The 27,244-nt window shown below is 40.4% G+C and overlaps 1 protein-coding gene across 2 annotated transcripts in view; it reads right to left on the bottom strand.

Moving 5' to 3' along the window:
• Positions 1–27,244, bottom strand: part of LOC140463052 (sodium/potassium-transporting ATPase subunit beta-1-interacting protein 3-like) — a 201,467-nt gene that overhangs the window by 13,045 nt on the left and 161,178 nt on the right. For both annotated transcript variants that reach the window (XM_072556687.1, XM_072556686.1), the window contains exon 5: positions 18,064–18,124. In XM_072556687.1, coding sequence (XP_072412788.1) covers positions 18,064–18,124 — 61 coding nt within the window. The remainder of the gene's footprint in view (positions 1–18,063; positions 18,125–27,244) is intronic.

Here is a 27,244-nt window from a genome sequence, read left to right on the forward strand (position 1 = left end):
CACAGGCATTGAAAGTATGCTATTGAAGAATAGCATATAATAAACTTTAATACGCTGATATTTCTCCAACATTCTATGAGTCCATTTAAACTATTTAGTTTACACTTTCAGAAGGGATACAGTATCAGAGAGATTAGATTACATTACAGTGTGGAAACAGGCCCTTCGGCCCAACAAGTCCACACCGCCCTACCAAAGCGCAACCCACCCATACCCCTACATCTACCCCTTACCTAACGCTACGGGCAATTTAGCATGGCCAATTCACCTGACCTGCACATCTTTGTGACTGTGGGAGGAAACCGGAGCACCCGGAGGAAACCCACGCAGACACGGGGAGAACGTGCAAACTCCACACAGTCAGTCGCCTGGGGCGGGAATTGAACCCGGGTCTCTGGCGCTGTGAGGCAGCAGTGCTAACCACTGTGCCACCGTGCCGCCCACCTGGACATTCACAAAATCTTTGGAGGTGGTTGGACAAGTTGAAACTGGAATTCTGGATTTCATAGAAGAAGCAATCGAAAGGAATTCAAAAATATTCTAATGAAAGCATCAGTACAGCTTCTTAAGTAAGAATGTATACATACAATTACCAATTCTACCTCTCAGTTGTTACTATTCACAGTATCTAGGCCATGGCTGGATGCACTGAAATGTTCATTGTAATTGGCCATTTCCTCAGCGTAAGATGTCTGCTGCATTTGTTCCTTTAACAGTTACTGCATTACAAGGTAAATTATTCAATACAAAGTGCTTTTAGATGATTCTGAAACACGAGAAAGTACTGAAAAACAAGTTCATCTTTCAGTAACAGCAGAATTTAGAAATTCTATGCCACCATTAATTTATTTTAAAAGCATTCTTTGGTGCAGTAAGTTATCCGAGTTTAATTTCAACATCAAACAATTGCGTATAAGTCTGCTTTGTGACAGATCTAAAAGTCTCAAATGAAATAATTTGGGCAATCTTAAGGCAGCTCAAAATGAGTGTAAGTATACAATAATGAGAGATGAGAATACTCACTGATTTCAGTGAGTAGTTTTCGTGTAAGAAAAACAGAAAAAGCTATAAAAACAGCAGGTCAGCACGTATGGAAACTGGACCAGTACTCTTTTTCTTTCCACAGATTCTGTTAGCCTTGTTAAATATTTCCAGCACCCTCCACTGATTTCAGATTTCTAGCATCTGCGCTATTTTAACTTTGTAACAGTGTTTTTGTACTAAGTATCTGGAAGGAACTTCAACCCACAGTTTGGATAGGCTAGGAAAATCTAGGTCCCTACCCCAACCTTTGCAATTCAAATTGTAGAGGAGGTGTGTGGCAGGTAGCCCACACACTTCAAGGAGCATCCCTGGAACATCTGGGTAACAAGAATACCTATGTCAGGCTCCTACTTATTGACCACAGCTCCACTTTCAACACCATAATACCAAACAAACTCATCTCCAACTCCAAGACTTACGTCATGGCTCACTCCTCTGTAATTGGATCCTTGACTTTCTGACAATCAAAAACAATAGGCAACCACAGCTCTTCCACGATAATCCTCAACACCTATGCCCCACAAGGCTGCGTACTCAGCCCCCTACTATACTCCTTATACACTCACATCCATGTGGCCAAATTCTGCCTCAACCCCACTAACAAGTTTGCTGACGACACCACTGTTGTAGAACGGATGTCAGACAATGAGATAGAGTACAGGAAAGAGACTGAGTGCTTAATAGCAAGGTGTAAAGCCAATAATTTCTCCAACAATGTCAACAAATTAAAGGAGCTGGTCATTGACTTCAGGAAGTAAAGTGGAGGGCATTCCCCTTTCTCTATCAGTGGTGCTGAGGTGGAGATGGTTGACAGCATCAAGTCCCTGGGAGTGATGATCACCAACAATCTGTCGTGGTCCACCCACATCAACACAAGTGTCATGAATGCACAACAATGTCTCTACTTTCTCAGGAGTTTAAAGAAATTTGGCATATCCACAAAAGCTCCTACCATTTTTTATAGATGAACCATGGAAAGCACCTTATCTGGTTGCATCACAATGTGGTATTGCTCTTCCCAGTACCACAAGAAACTACAGAGAGTTGTGAACACATCCCAGCCCATCATGCAAACCAGCCTTCCATCCATTGGTCCATCTATTCTTCCCGCTACCTCAGGAAAGCAGCTACCGTAATCAAAGACCCCTCCCACCCCAGTTATACTCTCTTCAACCCTCTTCCATCTGGTAGAAGATATAAATGCTTCAATAAGTGTATGAATGGATTCAAGAACAGCTTCTTGCTGTTATCAGACTTTTGAATGGACTTCTCAAACATTAATATTGATCTCTTTCTCTACATTTTCTTCTGCTACTTGATGTACTTTATATGGTACAATCTGCCTTAGAGCACACAAAACAACACTTTTCACTGTATGTGACAACAACAAATCAAATCAAAGTGGGGAGATGGAGAGGGAGAAGGGTAATAACTGGTGCTTTTACTATTATATTGTGGCAGTGTACCTTATTCTTATTCAACCAACTGAATTTTAACCAAAGCCAGCTGGTAAACCGAACAACTGAAATGACACTTGGGAAATACGGCCATCCAGGATTCAGAAGCTAGGTGCTTTTCCCCATACCTGCTTTCAATGCCTCAGGCCTCAATCTCTAATGCTTCCTCTCCAATCCTCAATGTGTGCTCTTGGCCCCTATATGAACATTAGTTGCATTAAGTTCATGCCTCGTGTTCTCATCTGACCTCCTTCAGACTACCAATGCACAGCTCGATGCCAAGTATGTTAACTCTGCTGATACTTCAGTGCAGGACCATAGGAGCATTGTGTTTTTGAAATGCCATCTTTTCAAGGCATGTTAACATGATGCTAGTAATTACCCCTTTATACTTTTTGAGAACATACAGGGAGATGTCCTTTTTTCAAGGCTAATATTCCTTCATCAAATAGCATAGTTTGAAACATTCTGCTTGTTGGTGGTATCTATAAATTTTGTTAGCTCATATAATGTCTGCACTGCAATTTCAGCAGTTTCAATACATTCTGGAACGTATTTAGCAAGTGTTAGGATGCTATATAAATGCAACCTAATTCACAAACTGCCATGATTTGGGACAAGCCCACAAAACTCCTCAAAGCTGGAAATATCACAGAGGCACAGTATGAGGATTTTTTTTAAAAATAGGGTTCAGGGAACTTCATTTAACCCCTGCCATACAGTGCCTGGAAGGGCTTATGTTGACAGAATGTGAAAATACTGTAAGAATCTATTCCACAACATAAGCATCCCTCATCTTGGTGACAGCAAGGCTTGTTCAAAATACAAACTGCAATAAAATCTCCTGAGAGGCGACATGATAACATGGTGCATTCAAACAGTTCAGCCTTGAAATGATTTGAGAGCTGCATAACCCATAGCAGGCCAGGATCAAAAGGTGCTATCTGAGGATAAAAAAGAATAGGATGTATTGGTCATTTTAGTTAAAGCAGATTAGGAGAGGTAGCAAAATGGAGAAAATATTGCTAAAAATTTCTTTTTTAGACTTATTCTGTATTTCCGTTTGCTGCAGAAACCTGTGTTTTTTTTGTGGAAAAGGCTTGGTAATCTAGATAAGCAGATAGGATATAATGGATAATTTAATGTAATACTATCCTGAATAAACAGTTTAATATGAAAATAGCTATTGCTGCTCATAATGGAGCCCAACAAATCATAGCCAACAACAAAGGGAAATCCTCCAAAATGATTTTCAATTCAGAAGCTACACGCTTACTTCAAGGTGATGAAATGAATTATGTCACAGACAGAAGCAATTATATACAGCATATAAACAGATCATTTGGTCTAAACAGCCAGTGTTTATGCCCAAATGCACCTACTCCCAACCTATTATATCTAACTTTATTTTTCTGTACCTAGATTTTCCTACGAATTGTTAATGTTATTTGCCTCAACCCTCTGTGATAGTGAATTCCACATTCTAACCACTCTCTGGGTAAAAATGTTTCTCCTGATTTCTCTCCCGGATTTTTAGAGACTATGTTATATCTATGGTCCACAGTTTGGTCTGCCCCATAACATAGAAACACGTTCTCTACTATGACATACCATTAAACCACTTCATAATGAGAAAAAAACCAATCAGGTCACCCCTCAGCCTTTTATTTTCTGGAGAACTCAGTCCTATCCTGTTTAATCTTTCTGAGTAGAATAACCGCTCAGTCTGGTATAATCCTTGTGAATCCTTCTTGCATTTTTTCCAAGGCCTCCACCTCTTGTAAAATGGACATTTGAAATGTGTTCAGTACATGAAGTATGCTTCAGCTAACTCGCTACAGAAGTTCAACAAAAAAAGCTTTTTAATTCTATCCTTCTGCAATGAGATATAGTTAAGTACCACTCTTATGGACATATGGAAGCAGCTTTTCAGCAGCAGCAAGATGCCTGGGCCAGCACCAGTACTCCCTGGGAATTTGTAGGCAATGTGCCAATGGCTTTGCAATATGTAAGACTAGTGGGTCGGATTGCTCACCATTCACAAGTGTTCAAAAGCCTTGGGCTATATGACATATCAGAAATTCAATGTAAACCGAATACAATATCGTTATGGAACAAACTGTCAAAAATGCAAATAAACTCCGAAGCGCATTAATTTCTTCGTCATTAATTCCACAAACTAGGTTGTCCCTAAATGTTTTTGTTCAGAATTAGCTTGAGACGATTTCTGTACAAAATATTTTGGCACCTCCACTACTGGGGCATAATCACAGAATACTTTTGGTTGAATTCCCAGGCTATCAACTCAACATGCTAAGCCCCTTGGCTAACTGATCCTCTCCAGTCCTGAACCAGGAAGCTGAACTCTGTGCCACATGCTTGGTTTAGTTTTCTGCCTGAAAGCCTGAATTATTGATTCTAAATGGATTAGTTCCTCTGTTAAAATGACAGGGAGAGGAATTTCAGAGCCTACGTTAAGAACTCGTGAGAATATCACACAAGGTATTTTGTGTGATACATTTTGATTGCTTCAAACAAATTCCATTCAGCAGACTTAGAAACTAATTAAACTTAGAAAACAAAACTCAGACAAATGTAGAAAATACCATATATTTGTATGCAATTCAATAATTTACTTTAACAGACAAAATGCTAAGCTAACTTACTGATTTCAGAAAGTAGGCTATATCTAGGCCCGGGGAAACAGTTATTGATGTATGACTTTCACAGAGGTATCCCTTAATTAGTATGGAAACATATTTTATAGGAAATATAAACTGGGTTCAGGGGCTTACAGCAGAAAACAAAGAAAGAGCTCCTAAACTGATGGTAGTCTAAAGGCTTCACTGTACCTTGCTCATATCCCCTAGCTATTCAGCTACCTGAAATCCAGTCACATTATTGGGAGGCAGAAGACCTTTGTCATTGGTAACTGGTCACTAATTCACAAGCCAATTCACTATATGTTGCCAAACAAAGCTCAATTTGTACACTTCTCTTCAGCTCCAGTTCATCTGTAATCACTGTGGTAATCCATAGCTATGTAAACAATGAATATCAATGAATAAGTAGCAATCCTTGCAATCCCTTCAAACAGTTCTTTGCTCATTTCAATCCACAATTTAAAAAAAACACAAAACTAAAAAGACAAGATCTTTACAACTTGTACCTTGTCATTGTCCAGTAAGGAAACATCACACACTGACAATCAATCAAACAAAAATAAACACAGACATGAGCTTTTATTTACAGAAGGAAAAAGGAAACAGCAATGAAACAGCAGAAAGTGAACTTTGCTCCCAAAATATCAACTGGATTTGGGCATCATGACCAAATAATTAAGTGTCTGACTGACTGCTGCAACCAGCTCTCATCTATTGGAAGAAGTTGTTAATGAAGTTCTGTCTGGCTTGTAACACTCAATGTAGCCAAGCTTCATCACGAACAACATCAACTTCCTCCAAACCAACGTCCTTCCCCTCAAAAGACTGGTCCCATTCACCCAGATCCTCTGCATCCAGCACAGAGCACAGTGTGTCAGGATGATGTAGCACATTCTGTCCACGCCATATAGGAGGGTGCCCTAGAACCACTCCAAACCACATTTTCAGCAGCCCCAATGTTTGCTCCATCATAAGTCTCGTTGAAGTATGGACAGCATTGTAAATGCACTCAGCGTCAGTCAGAGGACTGCACAATGCTGTTGTGAGTTACATTCACAGTGGGTAGCCCTTATCTGCCAGTAAGCAGCTTTGTATTATACATGGACCCTTGAATGCAAAAGGTATGCGAGAGTGCTCCAGGATGCATGCGCCATGGCAGCTACTAGGGTGGCGAGCACACACCTGCAGGATCACCTGAATACTAATCAAATGGACTCCTTCCTAATGATGAATACCACAGTGTTATGACCTGATCCTCTCAGTGCCATGAGTCACCAGCTTTGTTTGTGAATCCTGCTACCCAGGCCGCAGCACCGACCTGTACTAGGAACACAAACTCAACCGATGTGATCTTGCACAGATGATGTCAGTTACTGTACTGATGCACTGGTGATGTGTGACTGAGATATCTTCCATCAGTCCCTGGCAGGAGCCTGTCACATAGACGTTCAGAGTGGCAGTGACCTTCACAGCCACAAGGAGAGGATGGCTTCCCAATCCTGATAGCCTCAGCCCCACTCTAGAATCCAGCACTGTTCTCTCACATTGACCAAGGTTATGGAACCTATGTTAAGACTGTCTCTCTCTCATCCCCAGGAAATGGAGCTGAACCAGAACACATGGGGCCTCTAGTGACACCATACATCCTGAGGGGGTGCGTGGCTGTGGCTTTTTCCTGAACTGGGCCCTTCCCGTACTCTGCAGCAGCCTGCTGCTACTCCTGGGCATGCCATTGACCCTGGACCCTGCATCTGTCCTTGAACCACAGTGACTAACATCCCCCAGTGACTGGGCACAGGACTCTTGGTAGAAATGGCCAACAGTGGAAACAAAAAGAGTGAAAGAGGTTCTTAGATCAGAGACCATTCAGTGGTGGCATATCCTGGAGATGAGGGCTGCACACACTCCTTTATACACTGCACCTTACTATTGAGGGTCTATGATTTATTCTGCTCCAGCCTCAGTACATGCACCAATTTGGTGAATGTGTCATGCTGTCTGTGTGACCAACACAACCTCTAAAAGGGAGTGCTTGCTGTATTCTAACTCCCTTTTCATCCCAGACCCACATTGTCATTCAGTAGCGAATAATTAAATCTTTAGGACAGATGATGAAGCAATGAAGCACAACACCCACAGAAGTTGTATCTGTACAATGGCATGGTGCAAAACACCAGCATTTGAATGATAAAAAATTGCAAATTAACCGTAGCTGGGCTTTGTAAATGCCTACTTTAGGCATTTGGCCCTTCAATGCCCTATTAAGCATCAGGCATAGCTCCTGCAATTTTTGCACATTAAAGAGATGCTGAATCTGCCTATACTGGGCATTGCCCCACCCATTTTTCAGTTGCATCTTGCACCTAGAGAATGGCAAGTGATGGCAGGGAACACTGGGCATGGTCAGGTGCTTTGCCTGGTCACCAGGTTACCACCCCATACGCCCCCGAACCTCCATGATTCCTTTTACCTCACACTACCACAACTGCATATTTGCGCCCATTCCCCTGATGTGGAGAGCCACCATATTGGACTTCACCTCCAATTGTCCTCCCTGAGCCCTCACATTGCACAAGGAGAAGTGATAGCCTAGAGGTATGATCACTGGACTGTCAATCCAGAGGCCCAGGTCATATTCTGGGAACCTAGGTTCGAATCTTGGGCCTGCAGGACTGACCATTGCCCAACCCCTGGATTACAGTCAGAGAGATCCTCTGATTATGAGAGGCCAAGTCAGGTGAATGAACCTGGCCAAACTGCAGGTCTTGTGCAAAGTGTGCCAAAACTGATCACCCAACAGACCGTGACCAGCCCCCCCAACTCCACTAGACAGAAGACTGCCCTCACCCACTTTCCAACAGGACCAGTTTGTTGAATAAATGTGCAGCACATTTGCTACACAGGCAACTGGCACATGCTGTTGGTGGTAGATTATCACACAACATGCTGCTGCCCTACAAACAAATACCTATTGACAAGCTGTGTCTCTGCACTAAATAATGCCAGAATGGCATTACTAATAGCTTTTAACATGGCAAGGCAAGGCATGGATGCTGGGAGTTGGCATAGAGGTACCAAGGGACCTTAGCTTACAGCCTGGTCCAATCTGTCAGCGGGGTACCTGTCCATGCACACAAAGTATCGTTGCGGCAGCATTTCAACATTTGTTGTCATGCACCCAGCAATGGTGCCTTGATAGTTGTGAGACATTAGCAGGTGCCAATGTCCTTGAACAAGGAGTGTGTGCAGCAAGTGACCATGCATTGAGCTGTTTGGTGCTGAGCAATATAGAGGCTCCTCAGAGCCAGCACAACGCTGAAGCCACCAGGTACTTGCTCTGACTTACATGTCAAGAATTCCTGACATCTAGCTTGTTTGACACAATTGGTAAAACAGTAAGCTCAATACTAATGAGGCAAGTCAAGCATTATGAGGTTTTTAGCAAGTTGTAATCACCTGTAGTAGGCAACTTCCCATTGTCTGATAAGAAACTCAACGCTCCACTTCGCAAAAGCATAAAAAGCGCTCTCAACATCAAGATGGTCCTTGCTGGGCTTCTCATTCAATTCTGCCACAACCCTTGCCACATCCCACGTTGCACACCCCTCTACAATATTCCTCCCTAGGTTCTAGTTTTATCCTTCAATACTTGGCTATGAGAAATGTAACATGGCAGGAGGGGGTTGTTGCATAAAATGAAGGGTAGAACTACTGCCTAGTCTTTAAACATTGGAAATGTTCCTAGTTGCAAAGATACATACTACAAACAAGCACCTCTAAATCCAACCAAAATAGCCCATGCACATACACATATAAGTTTATAGGATGAATTTGCATTTGCAGAATTGTATTTGCAGATACATTTGATTTTGTTCAAAAAGCACACAATCTGTAGACAGTCATTTTTTTTTAATGATCCATGTGACATTTTATAAATTCCTACTTTGGAAATAGAACCAGTCTGACTCAAGATTGAATACATACAGATTCTAACCTCACACCTTTAATGCACTGTCTGAGCTGAGATGTGACTTTTGTTTTATAAAACTTTAAGTTATCTTGGGAACGTGACCTGAAAGAAGTTCTGGGATTTACTTATTAATTAATTGATACCTGCAGCCCATTCTAAAAGATGAAAGACTTAACAGCAATATCGCATCAGTTGTATGACACTATCACCTCTTGCTATAAATTCTGTGTCTCCTACTCCACTAGTTACCTGACGAAGGAGCAGCGCTCTGAAAACTTGTACTTCCAAATAAATCTGTTTGATTATAATCTGGTGTTGTGTGATTTTTAACTTTGTCCACCCCAGTCCTACACTGGCTCCTCCCCATTACATATTTGAGTTTAAGTCAATCCCCAGTTGATGCCCACATTGTGTGGAAAAAGTAGAAGTACCCTAAACTTCTTGAATATAAATAAGCATACAACTAATTTATAACTAACAGTAATCATTTACAAATATTTCACTGGAGCTGTGGCTGATGTCCTAAAGCACTCAAGGTTCAGTATCTTTGTACCTTTTGTTAAGGACAAATGAATCAGACTAGGTCCTCAAACAAATCATCTTTTCCTTTCCAAACTCACAACTAATTCAAAGATCTGAATTGACAGGCCTGAAGACAAGTTGTAGGGAATGCATTAAAACAACCTCATGATGGGGCTTTTGTGACATAGTGGTAACGTCACTACATCTGAGCCAGGAAGCCTGAGTGCAAGTCCCATCTGTTCTAAAGGTGTGTAGCATGGCTTCTGAACAGACTGATTAGAAAATATCTAAAACAACCTCAGTAAATGCAAATACAGAACATTATATAACCAGGATATAATAAGGAAATGGTTTTAAATAATTTTTCAAAGATTTATTACACTTTGTGGACTAGGAAAAGCTAGCATGTTACCCAGCATGATTCCTCATTCCTGATGAAGGGCTTTTGCCCGAAACATCAATTTTCCTGCTCCTCGGATGCTGCCTGACCTGCTGTGCTTTTCCAGCACCACTCTAATCTTGACTCTAATCTCCAGCATCTGCAATATCCACTTCTGCCTATGTTACCCAGCACCTCATCCCTCTACTTTCCCTCTCTCTTTCCCCTTCAGCATTCATTTCCAGTCTCTTAACCTGATGCCTGCTTCTCTCACATCATTCCCATCAGCAGCCATATTTGAAGAATTTATGTTGGATCCAATAAGTAAAATTAACCAGACCATACTTCCTTCATTTTTTATAGGTGCAATTATCAGTGATCATTCGCTAACAAGCATAATTGTCCATCTAGGAAATAATACTGCATTTCCTACTCTACACTACATTGCTAAAATTGAGCCCCAAATCTTTCTGACGTGATGGTTTTCTCAGCTGATGATATAAAGGGAATAAATTCCATAGTTTGTGAGTATGGTTTTAAAGAATAGAACGTGTACATGGTGTGGAAAGAGCTCAATAACATCAGATAAGTAAGTAATGTGAAATCATCCTGATTGTAAATATTCCTTTAGCTTCTGGATCTACTGATAACACAGATACTCTACTGGCTGACTCTTTGTGTAATCTTAAAAGTTACCAATATTGTACGCATTTTGAAAATTAAAAAGAGCCAGAATTCAAATTCTGATATATTTGCTAAACAGCTCTGAAAGGAAGACTTACTTCAACCCATCAGAATAACTGAAAATTTCAGAATGTGACACATACTAATGATTACAACCATTTTTTTAAATGACTAAAACAAACAAGATGATCAAAATTAGGCACAAATATAGTAATCTGGGTCAGTGGCCATGTCAGCTGGAGACAGCATTAACTATTGATGTCATGTCACAATTTATTATTTCAAATTGTACATCAGCCATGAGGGAAAGCATAAAAACTGCATTTGGGCATTAAAACATTGAACAACTACAGCTCAACTACATGTTAAAATAAACAAATCCATTTGGGAATAAACTAGGTGCGACTGACAGAAAATCTATGCATAAATAAAAGTAATCCACATTGACAGAGTCATGGAAATAATGTTCTTTAACAAGATATATTTACCTTCTTTCATAGAACATGATAGAATTCTGCAATTTAAGTCCAATGCACTTGTACTTAATCATTTAAGACTTGCTGTGTGGCATAAGCCCGACTGAAGGGTGCAGGGAATATAACACAAAATTCCATGGCATAAATTGCAATTTATTTTTAAAGAGTACTACCAGGAGGTTTTGACATTGCAAAACAGTAGATATGTGACAGGATATATTGTGAGCAAAAACTGAGAATCCAGCCTACATTTAAAATTTTCTATGAAAGGATTCCTGTCACAGAAACTATATTTATAATGAAGATACATTGACAGTTCCCGTGGAAGTAAGTATATCATACTGATGTGATTCAGGGCCTCAGGGTGATGAAGTACATGCTGCGCACCTCATGAGAAGGTAATAAATTCTACAATTTACTTAATTGTGATATAATCAGTCAAATCTGTCTTCTTTCCCCGTTCATTAATCCTTTCACCTGAGCTGTTTTAATCTGCAACCTTCTCAAATGGGAGAGATACTGCAACAAAGAAATGAAAGATAAACCAAAGGATGAGCAGAAAGACAATACAACACGATAAAGGAAGGACAGAGAGAGAGAGAGAAATGGGAAAGCCAGTTTGAAGGTAAGAGAGGGCAAGAGGGGAGCGAAGGATGAAAAAAGGGTGAGGAAGAGGAACAAGATTGAAAAGCAACAGAAAATGAGAAAAAAAACCTGTATTCCATGTTACAAGTAAAATTGCATCTAAACCAGGCAAAAACGTATCAGCCTAAAATTGGAAGAGGGAGATGCCACCCTGTTTTCAGATGCTATGCAGCCAATCTTTGGTAGATCTTCAATTTTATTCTTCTTCTTTACTATTTTGAAACAATACTTTATTGTTTAGGAATGACATTCTCGTGTATCTAGGGCCTTGCAAAATAATTTCAGTATGGATGGAAAGAAGGGCATACTAATTAAAAGTTAAAATTTAAAATATTATTACAAACATTAAAAGAGCTTCCATGACCTGTGCCTGATAGAAAAGCCATGCCTTTGCATAATCAAATCAGTAGCCTTATAGCTGCATAAGGTGTGATTATTGGCCTGCCCTGGACTCAACCATTTCTAAATTTGGCCATTTGAAGGCATTGTGCAGTCCTTAATAAACAAGGCAGGAGTTCGAGATATATTTTCCTGAACATGGAGTTTGGAGGAGCAGGCAGCTCACCCTTCCTCTACTCTCACACTCAGCGACTGCTACTTTCCTTCCTTATAAACTCTCCAATCCACTCACCCTCTTTCCAAATTCCTCAAAATCTAATCCAGGAGCCATTGCCATCAGCACAGTACCTTGATTTTCAAGTCCGATTTGAACAAGTTGCCTGGAGATAGCAGAGGCTTTCTGAATCCTACTATCACGCTCAAATGTGAGGGAAATAGGTCACTCACCTATGGTTTTTGTCAAATTGGTGAGTTAAAGGCTAGAGGGCAGAGCCACAACCAATCATCTCATCATCTGGACTAAAAACATTAGCTTGCTCTCTCTCCATGGATGCTGTCTGACCCAATGTGATCTCCAGCATTTTGTTGTTTTCAGTACAGATTACAGTATCTGCAGTAATTTGCTCCCATAACCAATTGGGGTGGCAGTACCACTCTCAAAGCTGGAGGGTCAACAGGAGCCCATTAGGTTTAAAGTAGCAGCAAGATGAAGGGTAAATGAAAGCGAGCCACCTCATTATTTTAATACGTTAATAAATAATGAATTCCATTTTGAATTGATCTATAAACTCAACGGTTTGCATCCTGCATAAAAAGTGTACATTTGCATGTAAACTGGCATTCAGGGAAATATCGCATTTAAGCGGAAATTATTTTCCCTCTTGAACAATTTACTTATTAAAAGACAGAGGAGGAAACTAAACTAGGAAATGGAATTCTCCATGGCCATTTCAATAGTTGTACAATAAAACCAATAAGTCAGTTATAAAACAAGAGAAATTAATCAAAATGCATTAGGAAATAATTTCAAGAGATACACACAAAACCTACCAAGCCTGAGGATAGAATTACCTTGCAAGGCCCGCGGTGCATGGTAATGACATTCCTACAAATAAAAGCTACTCATATTGCTGCAAAATAGCAAAACAAAAGACAAAATTGAAGATGTGTCACCAAATATAATCTTTATCATAGTCTTTTATGAGAAATAGCTATCACAGGCTGGTCAGTTTTTATTACACATGCCTAACTCTCCTTAAGATGAAGGTGATAGAGTGCGAACCTTTTGAGCCACAACAGTCCATCTAGTGCAGGTTCACCTGCAGTGCTGTTGGGAAGGAATTTCCAGGATTTTGACCCCGCAACAGTGAAGAAACAGCAATAAAGTTCCAAGTCCGGATTGTTGTGGATCTGGGGGGATTTTTCAGGTGGTGGTGTTTCCATGCATCTTCTGCCCTTAGGTGCAGGCCACAGATTTGTAAGGTGCTACTGATGAGCTTTGGTGAGTCACTATGATGTATCTTTTAGATGGCTTACACTGTTGTTGGGATGGCAATCATCCAGCTAAGTGTAAAGCATTCCATACACTCCTGACATGTGCCATGTAGATGGTGGGCAGAATTTGGCAAAACGGGCAATGAATTACTTGATGCAAATTTCATAGTCTCTGATCTGCTTTTGTAACTATTGTACTTACATGGCCATTCCAGTTTAATTTCTGATCAATGGCAATCCCCCCAGGGATGTTAACAATGGTGCATCAAGAGATAGTTATGCCATTGAATGTCGAAGAGAAATGAGTAGATTCTCTCTTGTGCATAAGAACCAAGGGCACAAATTTTCTTTTTCCTGAGTAAGTTTGGGGACTGATTATGATTGGTATTGACAAGCCTCTGAAACCACTGAGAAAGCTTGCAACATGATGAGCCAATCAACTTGTAAAGTGCTAACCAGCGAGCTTTAGCAAGTTTCTTCATCCCTCTCAGGCCTTAATAGTGGTATTTCCCGGCCAGAGACCAGCAACTTGTTGGTCCTAATGACATTATTGAGGCCTACATTTTAGAAGCATCAACAAAGAAAAGGCAGGTCATTTCCTTTAGCTACTCATAGGAAGTGAGCGGTTGAGTGGCTGGTGAGAGGCTGGTTTAAGGTAAAGAGTAGCTTTCAGGAGGCACCCATTTTCCTGTTATCTGACACTCTGCACCAGTGTTGACCATTTCCATTCCGGATGTCACTCTAATGACCCATTCGGGATGCCATTTTTTCTTATCTATTGGGAAGGCATATAATTGGGAGGATGGTGAGCTGAGGCCTTTAATTAGACATTACCTGACCATTTAATGGCCTTAATTGCTGGTGAGTCATGGAAGTTTCCAGTGGACCTTCTGGCACTACACTTGATTTGTGAGATAGCAAGAATCGCTTCAGGGCCAATCATTCAATTATTGCCCCTTCCTGTGACCTCTCTCTCTCCACTTCCAGAGAGGTGAAAATTGCATCCCAAAAGTAGCCTAATGAATAACAATAATACATATTAAAGAATGACAATTAAAAGTGTAAACTTTATTTCAGGGCTTGATTCATGTTCATTGATTATCTGAGCTCTGTATATTCACTTTTTAATCACTACTAATACTACTCTAAACATTTTGTGATAAGTAACAATGCTTAAGCATCAAATGCCAATTGTTTCTTGCTACTTTCTTTTTACTTCAACAAATTGGCCTCTGATCAAACCAGAGAAGTAGAAATTGACAAGCAGTATCAGTCCATTGCAACATCTCTCTGCTGCTAACTGATGTCACCAATTTAGGTGAGAAATTAAAAATTATTTGAGTGAAGGTGAAGCTAAGAAACATTCTCCTGCTTTCTAACCACCTGTGGGGTGAATTTCAAAGGGCACCTATTCCAACTTCGCACAAATACCTGGTGTTAATGTTTACTTTTACTGTTGGGTGGAAACTGTCCGGTGGTGGATTGGCTCCTATATTTATATCATGACCCATTGTTATTTCTGTGGAAATCAGTAGACTCACCAAATAAGGTAGGTAGCATATTTTATAAAAAAAAATGAAACAAGCGAATTTTTTCTACATTTCAATTGCATGAACACATTCATGAATATATGCATATTTTGAACTATTTGCAATACATAGTCATGAGCCACGCCATTTTTCTAATGGAGCACTTTAGTCTCTGCTTTCAAAATTGTTTTAGACAAACTAAAGTAGCTCAATTTATTTAAAATACTACCAAGCATAGACTACCTTGCAATTACTTTTCAAAGAAAAGAGCGCAAGGCAAGAGTTAGACACCAATGAAGCAGTGATATACACTCCATTTATCCAACTGCTGCTTACCCACTTTCCAGGTGAGAAATTAATGGCTATGAATTGAAAATATGCAGAAAATCATTCAAAATAACAGTTCACGCACAATTTGACAGAAGCAGGTGCATTGTTCTTGTTGAAATGCAATGTAAAACATTTCAGCTAAAATTCAGTCGACTTTGTGGTTACATTCAAATGGTCGTAATACTTTCTTTCTTATAAAAGATTCTCAGGAAGGTGCCTCTTTATAAGCCTAGTCTTGGATTTGGAAAATCCCATTCGGGATGAATTTATTGCAGTTTAGTTTAGATGTAGGATTGTTAATGACAGTGTCTTGACAATGGATCATAGCCTGAATTACTTCCAGGCACACAGAACCTTTAAGTAAGGCAGGTTGCATTGTTTTTAAGGAGGGACATACAAGCCAGAGATGGCTGAGAATATAATTCAGTGACTGTCTGGCAAATTCCCATGTGGATTATGTTCAGCCCCATGAGAGATCCTGGAATGTCACACTAAGGAGGGTGTCAAGGGATTTCAGAGCAATACTTTAAAGGAAGAAATACAATGCAAAAAAACCTGAACCACTTTCCGTGAGTTGTAGCCCCCAGACCGTGAACATGAAGAGATGTAATAGAAAGCAGTCTAGGAAAGAGCTATATCTGTCTTTGCCCTTCAAGAATACACAATAGAGGAGTTAAAACCCATCTGCACCTCTGGTGCTGGAGTGCTAGTATGCTATTTTAGTGCTAGTGCGCTATTCTTGTAATATGGTGTTAGAGTGCTAAACTGGTGTTATAATGCTTCTGGGCTGGAATGTGCTATGAAGGTTACAGCTGAAAGACATCTATGAGACATGTCAGCAATCACAGGTAAAAAGTTAAAGGATGGAATGGCACTCTTTCTCTGAATGCTGGAAACAAAATCCACAGTTGAACAATAAACCAAACAACTCCTTATGGTTAACCTGTAAAACCAAGAATCTCCAACCCAACTGCTCAAGTGTCAGATCAATGCCACCAAAATCATCTAATTTATTGGCTGCAACCAATGTTTCTTCAAAGCTAGTCATTCCAAGGATCTACTGTCACCATTCCCAGTATTGACTACCGCTTTTGAAGTTGATCTCATTCATAGACCTTGCATATCCACGCTGAAGTGAAACAAATTAGATAGAAGATAAGCTGCAATGTTTCACTATCTACTGTGCATGAACAATATATTGTATACCTTTAGTATAAATGCTATCTTTTTACTCACTTCTCATCTCTAATCTGAATGCATATGTGCCATGTTTTATTTTTCCTCACATGTTAGTAACTAATAACATCAATCTTTCTTTAACTCAAGAATGCCTGTTTATACTCCTTTCAAAAACATAAAGATATTGGAATTGAGAACGTGAACCAGAAGGAAAGATATAAGTTAACCTTGTTACGACTGAGAGGAAGGGGACTGAACAAATAAAGGGGAGCCAAGTTGCTCCCTCCTCACCTATGATCATACAAAGAGGGATTCTGTCTTAACATTATGATTAGGACTGATGCTCTCATTAAAGAGTCTGCTGCCTTCATAATAGGTTGAATGGATAGGGATTTCGCTTTCCATCCTATCACCACTATCATTATCATGGAAAAGTCTAAAATCTTGTTCATTTCAACAGTTTTATCTATTTACTCTCATACTTAAATTTAACAAGACATTCAAAGCTGCTTCATGACTTGTCGTCAGACTTTGGTCAGCAAGAGATTGAGAAGGTGGCCATGAGTGCAGCTGAAAAATTCCTATAGCTAAAAGCAGTTGGAGATGAAACAATGTGGAAAGGTTTATCGTGGAGATTCCAGAGAAGATGACTGAACCAAACTAAAGAAAACTGTCAGCTGCATATTCCTGCATTTGAAGTTTTGGTTCCAGCCAGTTATTTGCTTGTTACCTTTATGATAGCACTGCTTTCTCCAAATACAAACATTTTTCAATAATAATATGTTATCAGTTGTTGATCTGTCTGTGAACCAGTACTGAAACTGACTTGCATGTGTGAAACAATAATGCCATTACATTTTACATCCATTGTTTCTCTTTCCACATAAAAGTACAACAAAAGGCAGTGCTCAAGCACAGACCTAGCGTGAACTGGTAAAATCAGCAACAAAAACTGTAAACGCTAGAAACCTTGGTAATGGACAATCTCTTTTCTATTTAATTCAGTTCCAGTAATTCGATGTTTTAATTCTTGACAATATTTTAACTTGGCTTTGGTGAATTAAGTTGATCAGGAATCCTGTCCCTCCAGTTTTTTTTTGTTACATTCAAATCACATGCCTTACACACTGAAAATCAGTGATGTATTTGTTGCAGCTGCTATGGCACTGTGACTGCTAGATCTTCTTCCTTAATGCCAGAAGTCATTGAAGCTGAAACCTATAATTCACATGGGTTTGAAAAAGGAAAGCCTACTTCACTTTCTCACTGAAAGCTGTTACAGCTGGCCCACTTCACACATAACCTGTCTCGCTCTAATTAAGCAGTTAACAGTTTCACACACTACTACTTACAGCTGTCTTCTTCCTCTGTAAAGACGCTGATAACATAACATCCATAGACAAATCCAATGAGCTGCAAAAGAAAGAGAAGCTTAAAAATAATTGCAAACTCTTTTTAACTGTACATTTAGACTTAAATCTGCCTCCTGCCAATCTTAATATCAGAATAGTACAATGGAATATCCTCAATAAAAATATTCTCAAGCAAAAAAAAATTTTCACAAATGTTATGTTCAAGTGCTTCATAATGTTCTATTATCAATGTAAAGTCATAGGTAATATATCCGAGACATCCCAAAACAAGTCATAGCCATTGAAGTGATATTGAAGTACTGTTGTAATAAGTGCAGCAACCGATTCGCACACAAGTTTTCACAAAGCGAGACACTGCTATACTGACAATTTGTCTCCATGATATTGATTGAGACCTAGGCCTTTGGATATGTCCGGCCTCAACAACTGGGGCCTATTGCATTTGGTTTGGGACCAGGAACAACACTAGGGCTCCTCATGATTTTTAATCACTGCTCCTGAATTGTGGGATAAATGTTGGTCAAGCCATTATGGATAATTCCCATGCTCTTCAAAAAAATCTTTTATGTCCACCTGAAAGAACAGATGAGGTCTCTATTCAATAAATGATTGAAAAGACAATTTCACCAATCCTGTTATATCTGTAGTTTATAAACAACTATCAATCTCAGCTTTTTAGCTAAGAATTGATTGGACATCATTTATTATTGAAGAAGGAGATTCCAAACTTGTATCACCTTTTGCACGTTTCCTCATTCCACATTTGAAAGTTATGGCTCTAATTTTTAAATAATGCCCCCAATCCTAGACTTTTAAACAGTTTATCTACTCAATTTGTTGCCCTTAATATTTTGAAAACTTTGATCAAATCACCTCTTAACCATCTAACTTCCAGTGAATACAGCCTTAGTTTATGTAATGGAGGAGTAGGCCCTTCAATTCTTCCAGCCTGCTTTGCCTTTCTATATGATGGTGGCTGATCATTGAGCTCAATAGCCTAAACCTGCCCTCCCTCCCATATCCCTTTAGCCATAAGAGTTATAGCTATCTCCTCTTGAAAACACCTAATGTTTTGGCCTCAACATTTTCTGTGGTGGTGAATTCTACATGTTCACCATTCTCTGGGTAAAGAAATTTCTCTTCATCTCAGTCATGAAAAGTTTACCCCTTATCCTTAAACCATGACTCCTGGTTTGGCCTCCCCCATCCTTCCTGCGCCTAACTTGTCTAGTCCTGTCAGAACTTTATAGGTGTCTATGAGAGCCCTCCTCATTCTTCTAAGCTTCTGTGAATCCAATTGTAACCAATTCAATCTCTCTTCATACGTCAGTCCTGATATCCCAGGAGTCAGACTGGCAAACTTTCACTGCTCTCCCTCTACAGCAAAAATATCCTTCCTCAGGTAAGGAGACCAAAACTGGACACAAAACTCCATATGTGGCCTCACCAATGCCCCGTTCAATTATGCTCTGCTCATAATTGAACCCTTGGCATCAGATCTCATTCCAGTAAATCTACATTACACTCCTTGCAAGGCCTCTATATCCTTTCTTACAAGTGGTCCTCCAAACCATTCACAATACTCCAATGTGGCCTTACTAAGACTTTGCACATTTGCAGCATACCTTTGTATTCTATTCCTCCAGACCTAAAGCATTCATTAGCCTTTTTGATTATTTTGTGTAAATGTTCATGGCATCTTCCACAGATTGACTCCTAACTCTTACAGCCTAAGATCTGCACTAAATATACACAGTTTAGTTGCTAAAATGGCCTGTGCCTTTTAATGTTTCCAAATGTTCCCAATGATGGTGCTGCTCTGAGCAGGACAATCTGGGCAACCAAAGTTGTTTGTAAGAATACAAGACTTATCAAAAGGACAAATTTGTGACTGCAAACAGAAACTTCTTTTTTGAAAAGAGATCTGCAACTGGAACATTGGGTGGAATCTTACTTTATTTTTATAAGTCCGAGTTGCATTAAGTTTTTTGAAGGCCTATCAAGTTCTCACCCAGCAGCTTACCAAACTCATTGAATTCATTATCTATCACACCACTATGGCATCTCTCACATCCATTTCTAGCCCCCAGTCACCACTCAACAGAAATCTGCTGGAACACCAACATCCCTGGCATGCATTTCAGCTCTGAAAGGCTGCTGTCCACTCGGACCAGCACTGGCATTCCAAAACTTCCCGGCTTGCTGACAGACAGAGTCTGAACATGTCAGAAAAAACGAGAATGGGGCCACAATTCTCTGGCAGGGATCTGGAGTTCCTGGTGGTGCAGAGGAGAGGAGTTCTTTTTTCAAAGGACAGAAAGACAAGGACATGCCACCACTTCCTTGCATCAGCCTCAGCCCAGCCATGCACCTTCTGCTCATCTATCACTGGCCTATCACTAATATCCACCATTAGTACTCACTCCTTACTCCCTGCCTTCTGGAACTCCCCCAAACGTCAACACTGCAATTCTTCACCTCCTTCCCTATTTTCAAAGTCACCAAAAAACTCATCCCTTTAACTAGGCTTTTACCTCATGCCCCTCCTTCCCTTCTTCTTGGATGTCCGCTGCACTCTGTTATATATGGGGCATTTATCTGGCTGTGTGGATGGAATTCTCCCAGCCCCTGAACAGTGTTGGCAATGTCATGCCAGTTGGGAAAATGTTGTGAAGTCTGACCAATGACCTTCTCAACGTCAAAGAACAAAGGTTTTGCACCCAATTTTGTACAGTGAGATCGGTATCTTGTTCATGGGTGGCAAGAGGCTCCTTTCCAAGCATTGATATCTTATTACTACCTATCTTTATCGCACTGGCTATTCTCCGACACAACAGAAAAGAAACAGACAGTGGCAATTCCTGACATGAAAGTCAGAACAGGTTCCTAGTGGCTCCAGCTTGTTCTTGGAGCCTATATCTTGGTCAGTAGTCTCCCATGTCTCAGGGAATGCTGTATGGAACCCTCCCTCTCCATGGAAGTTGCCATTGGACACTCACTGATCTCACCACCATATTGTGGCACATCTCTGACTCATTTAGGAAATATTTTTCCATTTCATTACTGCAGTTTGGATGTGCATCAACACCTTTAATTGCCATGCTGCTGTCAGAGTGCTTTGCACCCAGGGTCATGTATCCATCTCATTTTGGAGAGGTGCACCTCAGGGCTCTTCACTTATTTTTGATTAGATTCCCTACAGTGTGGAAACAGGCCCTTCAGCCCAACTAGTCCACACCGAACCTCCAAAAAGTAACCCACCCAGACCCATTCCCCTTAACTAATGCACCTTTTTTTTTCAGCCATTATTTTAGATTAGATTCCCTACAGTGTGGAAACAGGCCCTTCAGCCCAAACAGTCCATACCAACCCTCCGAAGAATAGCCCACCCAGACCCATTTTCCTCTGACGAATGCACCTGACACTATGGACAATTCACCATGGCCAATTCACCTGATCTGCACATCTTTGTGACTGCGGGAGAAAACCGGAGCACCTGGAGGAAACCCATGCAGACACAGGGAGAATGTGCAAACTCCACACAGACAGTCACCCAAGGCTAGAATCGAACCTGGGACCCTGATGCTATGAGGCAGCACTGCTAATCACTGAGCCATCGTGCTTTGTGCACATTGAGATACTCACAGCTTCTCTGCCTTGCCTTTGTACATTTTGCTACCTCATTCAGAACATACAAACTCAAAGTACCTGTTTTGCCTTATCTTCTGGCACAGACACAGAGCCAGGCAGCTTGTCATGGTTGTCAACAGTCATCAGTCAAGATGAGATGGGAGAATGTGTCGATGTACAGCAACATGCTACATCAATGTCACACCTATAGCATGTGCCTGCTACCTACACAGCAAATACGTTGCATGTGCTTTAACCATAGTCTAAGGGGAGTGGTCAGTCAGTCAGGGGGTGAGTCACAATCAATCTTGGGACTCTGTTTCCTGAAGGTCATGGGTAATCAGGGTCCAAGACTATGATAAGCAAATTGGGGAGCCAATTTTAGAAATTGGAAGTGGCATGTTGATATGCAGAGGAACAACAGTCATGAGAGACGACAGCTCAACATATCAGGGTAGGTGACAATAGCACATTGGAGCTCATAGATTACTACGAGAGGATGAATCATTGATGGCCACTATCACTCTGGTTTTGATGGTAGGATAGTGAACCATGGCGTTTGGCATGGCTAAGCTGTGTGCCCAGCACTCAGGGAACACCATTGGAAGAGTAGGACATCTGTGGAAGAGTTGGGTAGGAAGGTATGGAAGCTTGGAACTAATGGGGTTAACAAATAATGCAAGGAAGAAAGGAACAAGAAGATTTTAGAGGTAGTGGGGTGGGGTGGTGTGGGGGGTGGCAGGGGGGGAGATCATCTAGATTACCAGGCTGAGCCTGGAACTCACTCTGCAATGTCACACCTGTTTGCCTTCCAGTCTAATCCAAATCACAAATATACAATGGGAATGCAAAATGGCTTTCACCAAGCTCAGAGTGGGTTCCTGTGTGAGCATACAGGCTGTCTTTGTGAGCCATGTGAGGCCTCTTCGAGGAGCAATCACATAATTGGCACTTACAAATTACCAACTGTAGACATTTATAACCATAGAATACTGCATATGAAATGCAAGCAGTAAGAAACAATATAGGATACAAATCCTGGACACCAACGGTCTTGACTATGTCTTAGTTAATTAAAAATTGATCATTATCATCTCTGGAATGTATAAGTAACTGCAGGCCCCTGTGGATCACAACTCTCAAAGACAATTCAAGGGTCTTAGGCTGCTCAGAAGCTTGGAGCTGAATTCCTCACATCTTGAACTGTATGTATTTGCCAACATACTCTTGTATGAAATTCTGCCTTCCTGTGAAATGGAATGGGGGTGGGGTGTTTGGGAACAAGGTCTAATTAATCCTACATAACCCTTCTAACCTCCTACAGTATTTACACAGTATTGCTTAGACTTCAGAATGAAGTTCCTATGTAGAGGCATTCCCCACTGCAGGGAGAATTACACTAAACCATCAGTGTGAGTGATGTTAATGCTGACTGCTCACATTATTAAGAATCTGTTCTGCTTCTGATATTCCCCAAACAGTCTCATTAGAAACGTGACCAATGGATTCAGCCCCATGGATTCATTATCACTGTGGGTTGCTGTGCCACAAATCTGCAGAGAAATACAGTAACAGATGCACAAGCAAGCCCAAGACCAGCAGTAATCTCTAGCAGCAGTCAAACAACCTCCACAGAAAGAGGTTGCAGCTGATAGACCGCTCAGGGTGTGGACAATGTGCAGAAGACTCAGAGTCTCTCATCCTTAATGCCATTTCCTCCACATGATCAAATCACATTGTTGTCACAATCTGAGGATTGTGACAAAGCTGCTTCTTTAACAAGGTTATGCTGTTCTTGGCTTTATTTTTAAGAGAGGTCGTAATCAACACAGACTCAGAAAAGTCTGGGGATGAAGGGTTTTAGGGCCAATTTATTTATAGCTAATAGATACTGCCTCAGGTAGTAGGCTTTCAAGTGTTAAAAATGAACAATTGTACAATAAAAGGGGAGTGGCCAGTTCTCTCAGCTCGGCCTTTGTTTCTGATTTGGTTTGATTTTTAACAGTATTGTGAAAAAACACTGCTAGATCCAAAGAAGCATGTTCAGGCTGGTACTCTCTCCCTGACCTCTTTCCTGTAAGAACCTGTGTTTGATTTTATCTTTTGTGCCAAGGAGGTTTATGGGGATTGTTTCAAGTAGTTGGAACAGCATCATTAAGTTGAGATGATCTGTTGGATTTTCAGAGAGGTTAAGTTATTCGATATTCTGCTTTCTGTTGCTTGTGTTTCATTCAGTAATCTTATAAATAAACTCTTAGTTTTGTTTAAAACTGAATGGTTTGACCAGCCACATTTCTCCTGGAATATCCACCTTATAGTTGTTTAAAATAACGAGTAAAGTTATGGTCTGGGCTACCTTCTAGAAATGTTTTGATGGGCTATGGCCTGGTCCATAACTGGATGTTCCTGGACACCATCACAGAACTATAGCACCTCCCTGGAGTGGGACCTATGACCTGTGACCTGAAGGAGTAGATGGCCATCCTATCCTGATGATCATAAAGGTGACAGCTGCTCTCAGTTTTTATGCAATTGGCTGCATCCAAAGTTCCACTGCGGACCTGTCTGGAATCTCTCAACCTTCAACCCACAAATGTATTAAGACTATTGCCAATGTAATTTGTGACAGATTGCACAGCTTTGTCTCATTTTCCCATGATGAGGTTTTGCCAAATAACTAGATTCTCAAAAGCAGGATGCCAAAGACAATGCACATGGCATTGAGAGTGCGTCAAACTGGATCACCTTTCAGAATTTCTTACTGATCTCTTTTATCTCCTGAGGAAGGTGAAAAGCAAACACAAGGGGGATTTTCAAGACCAAGATTTTGAAATTTCATCCTGACCAATTAAATGACTTAAATTGTCCAATGGCATATAGAGAGGGGCAATAAATGCTGGCCAGTCAGCGATGACCATGTCCCATGAGTGAATTTTTAAAAAAATATAAGAATCATAAGTTAATGTTTGGTCAAATAAATGGAGAGACTGAGCAGTTTAAGTCTATACCATCTAGAATTTAGAAGAATGAAAGAAAGCCTAATTGAGGCATATAAAATGATAAAGAAGATTGACAATTTTGAAATAGAGAGGATGTTTTCCTCTTGTGGGTCAATCTAGAATGACAATTCATAGGCTCAGACTAATGAGTGGCTGACATAAAAAAAGCTGGGAAGAAATTACTTCTCTAAAATGGATCATGAATGTGTGGAATTCACCACCCTAGGGAGCTGTGGATGCAAGGATATTGAATAAATTCAGGAAGAGATTGCCGAGTAAAAATCTGTCTATGACTTAAAGGGTGACGGAAAGTGGGAGCGAAAGTGGAGTTGAGGCCGAGATGTGGTTAGCCATGGCTGCATTAAATGATGAAGCAGGCCTGTGAGGCTGAATTGCCTGCCCTTGGTCCTATTTCTTATCCTCTGATGCAATGTAACAAAGGAAGAACATATGGACATTGAGCAGAAGGAACATCACCCTCAGCACAACAGACTAGAGCACATGCTATATCATCAAGGATGAGTGGATTCTTAGCTTGATTCTTGCTGTTGCAGTTACAATGACAGTCAATCAGGCAGTTGCTAATGTAAAGTGGCAATACATTTACAAACGTGAACATCTATTTCCAATGAAGTGTGACTCATGTCACTGATAAACTTTCAGAAGCTGTTCTTTTTCACTTCCCTCCCATTACGTAAGCTGTGAAGGGCTCTCCATGGCTGACAGTGCGCAGCTGGGTTTTAAATATGGTACCAGGAATCCAGGAAGATCCTAGCGGCACTGAATATTTCTGCCATTGCTCAGTACAAGAGAATGCAAGCACCATGAAAGGATGGTTCATACTTAATAAAGTGAGCAGAAGAGAATTGGGAGACAAACTCTCAACGAAACTCCCCAAATTGAGTTTTTGTAAACCCCAACCCATGGAATGCAACAGAAAAAGTAAAGTGAACTTCTGGGAAGCATTTAGACTATTATTAACAATCTTAAGAATTTTTGACTGCTAACTTATAATCTTTTACTTTTGAATTGCTTATACATTTTATATATAAACAGTAGCTGTTTAATTTACTGGTGGCAACATTAGGTGTATTCTTGCAAACTCTCTACAAATTACACGTTGAACAGTGAAAACACACGTGCCAATTAACACGTCTCAAACCTCTTAAGAAGCTTCATATGGGGTGTGTCCGGAACAGAACTGAATTTTTAAAATTCAGTTTGTCAAACCTGAATATTCTGACACATATTATGCAAAGCTCTCAGTTTTCCTACAGGGTCCATTAAAATGTGTGGGTTTTTTAAAGCTTATTTGTTCTAGAAACAGGATTAGGCTATTCAGCCCGTTGAGCCTGTTCCACCATTCAGTGAGATCATGGCTGATCTGTGGTCTAACTCCGTGCGCCTGCCTTTGGCTCATATCTCTTCATACTTTTGCTTAACAAAAATGTATCTATTGCAGATTTAAAGTTAACATCCGATCCAGCATCCACTGCTGTTTGTGGAAAACAGTTCCAAACATCTACCACCACTTATGTATAGTAGTGTTTCTTAATGTATCTCCTGAATGGTCTGGCCCTAATTGTCAGAGTGTGCTCCCTATTTCTAAAATCTTCGACCAGTGGAAACCTTTATCCATCCTGTCTTTCACTGTTAATATCTTGAAGACTTCGATCTGATTACTTCGTTACCTATTAAATTTTAGAGAAAACAGGCCTAATTTGTATAATCTCTCCTCATAAAGTAATCGCTGAAATTCAGATATCATTCTTGTATATTTCCTCCAAGGCCAATGTATCCTTTCCAACGTGTGGTGCCCACTTCCCCAAGTGGGGTCTAACTAGGGTTTTGCAAAGCTACAGCATCACTTCGGCATTCTTGAACTCTAGTCCTATAGATACAAAGGCCTTCATTCCACTAGCTTTCTTGCTTATTTTCTGCAATTGTTCATGACAATTTAAATCTAGGTACTCTAGAAAGCCAAACTTTTTCTCAATATTAACTTCTGAAATGACACATTCTTAACTCACAAAAAGAAATAAGTGCTGTCACACCTAGCACAAAGTTTAGCTCCCAGTTGCCGGGGAACTAAGAGCTGTGGTACAGTAAGTTTCCTCACTGCAGTAGATCAGAAAACAGAATTATTCTGAAACTGGAATTACCCCAGTCGCTGTTAAATTGTGTGTTATTTACAATAACATTTGAAAAAGACCAATACAAGATGAACATTATGAAAGAAGGTACTTGTCGATTAAATAAGTATTTTTAAAGGAATGTATGTTTTTTTGGGGGGAGTGGGTGGAGAAATGGATCAGGAATCCCTAAAAAAGTAACTTTGGACCCACAATGGGTCACTTGCACTCAGGTATAAAATAACACAATACTGATAATCTACACAAACATCCTTAAGTTTAACTCCTTCACATTGCACATACATAAAAGAGCCCCTATTTCTCTCCCTCAACTAGTGTGGGACTGACTTCCGCCAGTACAAGTATGGCCCCAACCAGTTTCATTGACTCTGAATGACT

The sequence above is a fragment of the Chiloscyllium punctatum genome, chromosome 37, assembly GCF_047496795.1.
Source record: "Chiloscyllium punctatum isolate Juve2018m chromosome 37, sChiPun1.3, whole genome shotgun sequence".
Taxonomy (NCBI): domain Eukaryota; kingdom Metazoa; phylum Chordata; class Chondrichthyes; order Orectolobiformes; family Hemiscylliidae; genus Chiloscyllium; species Chiloscyllium punctatum.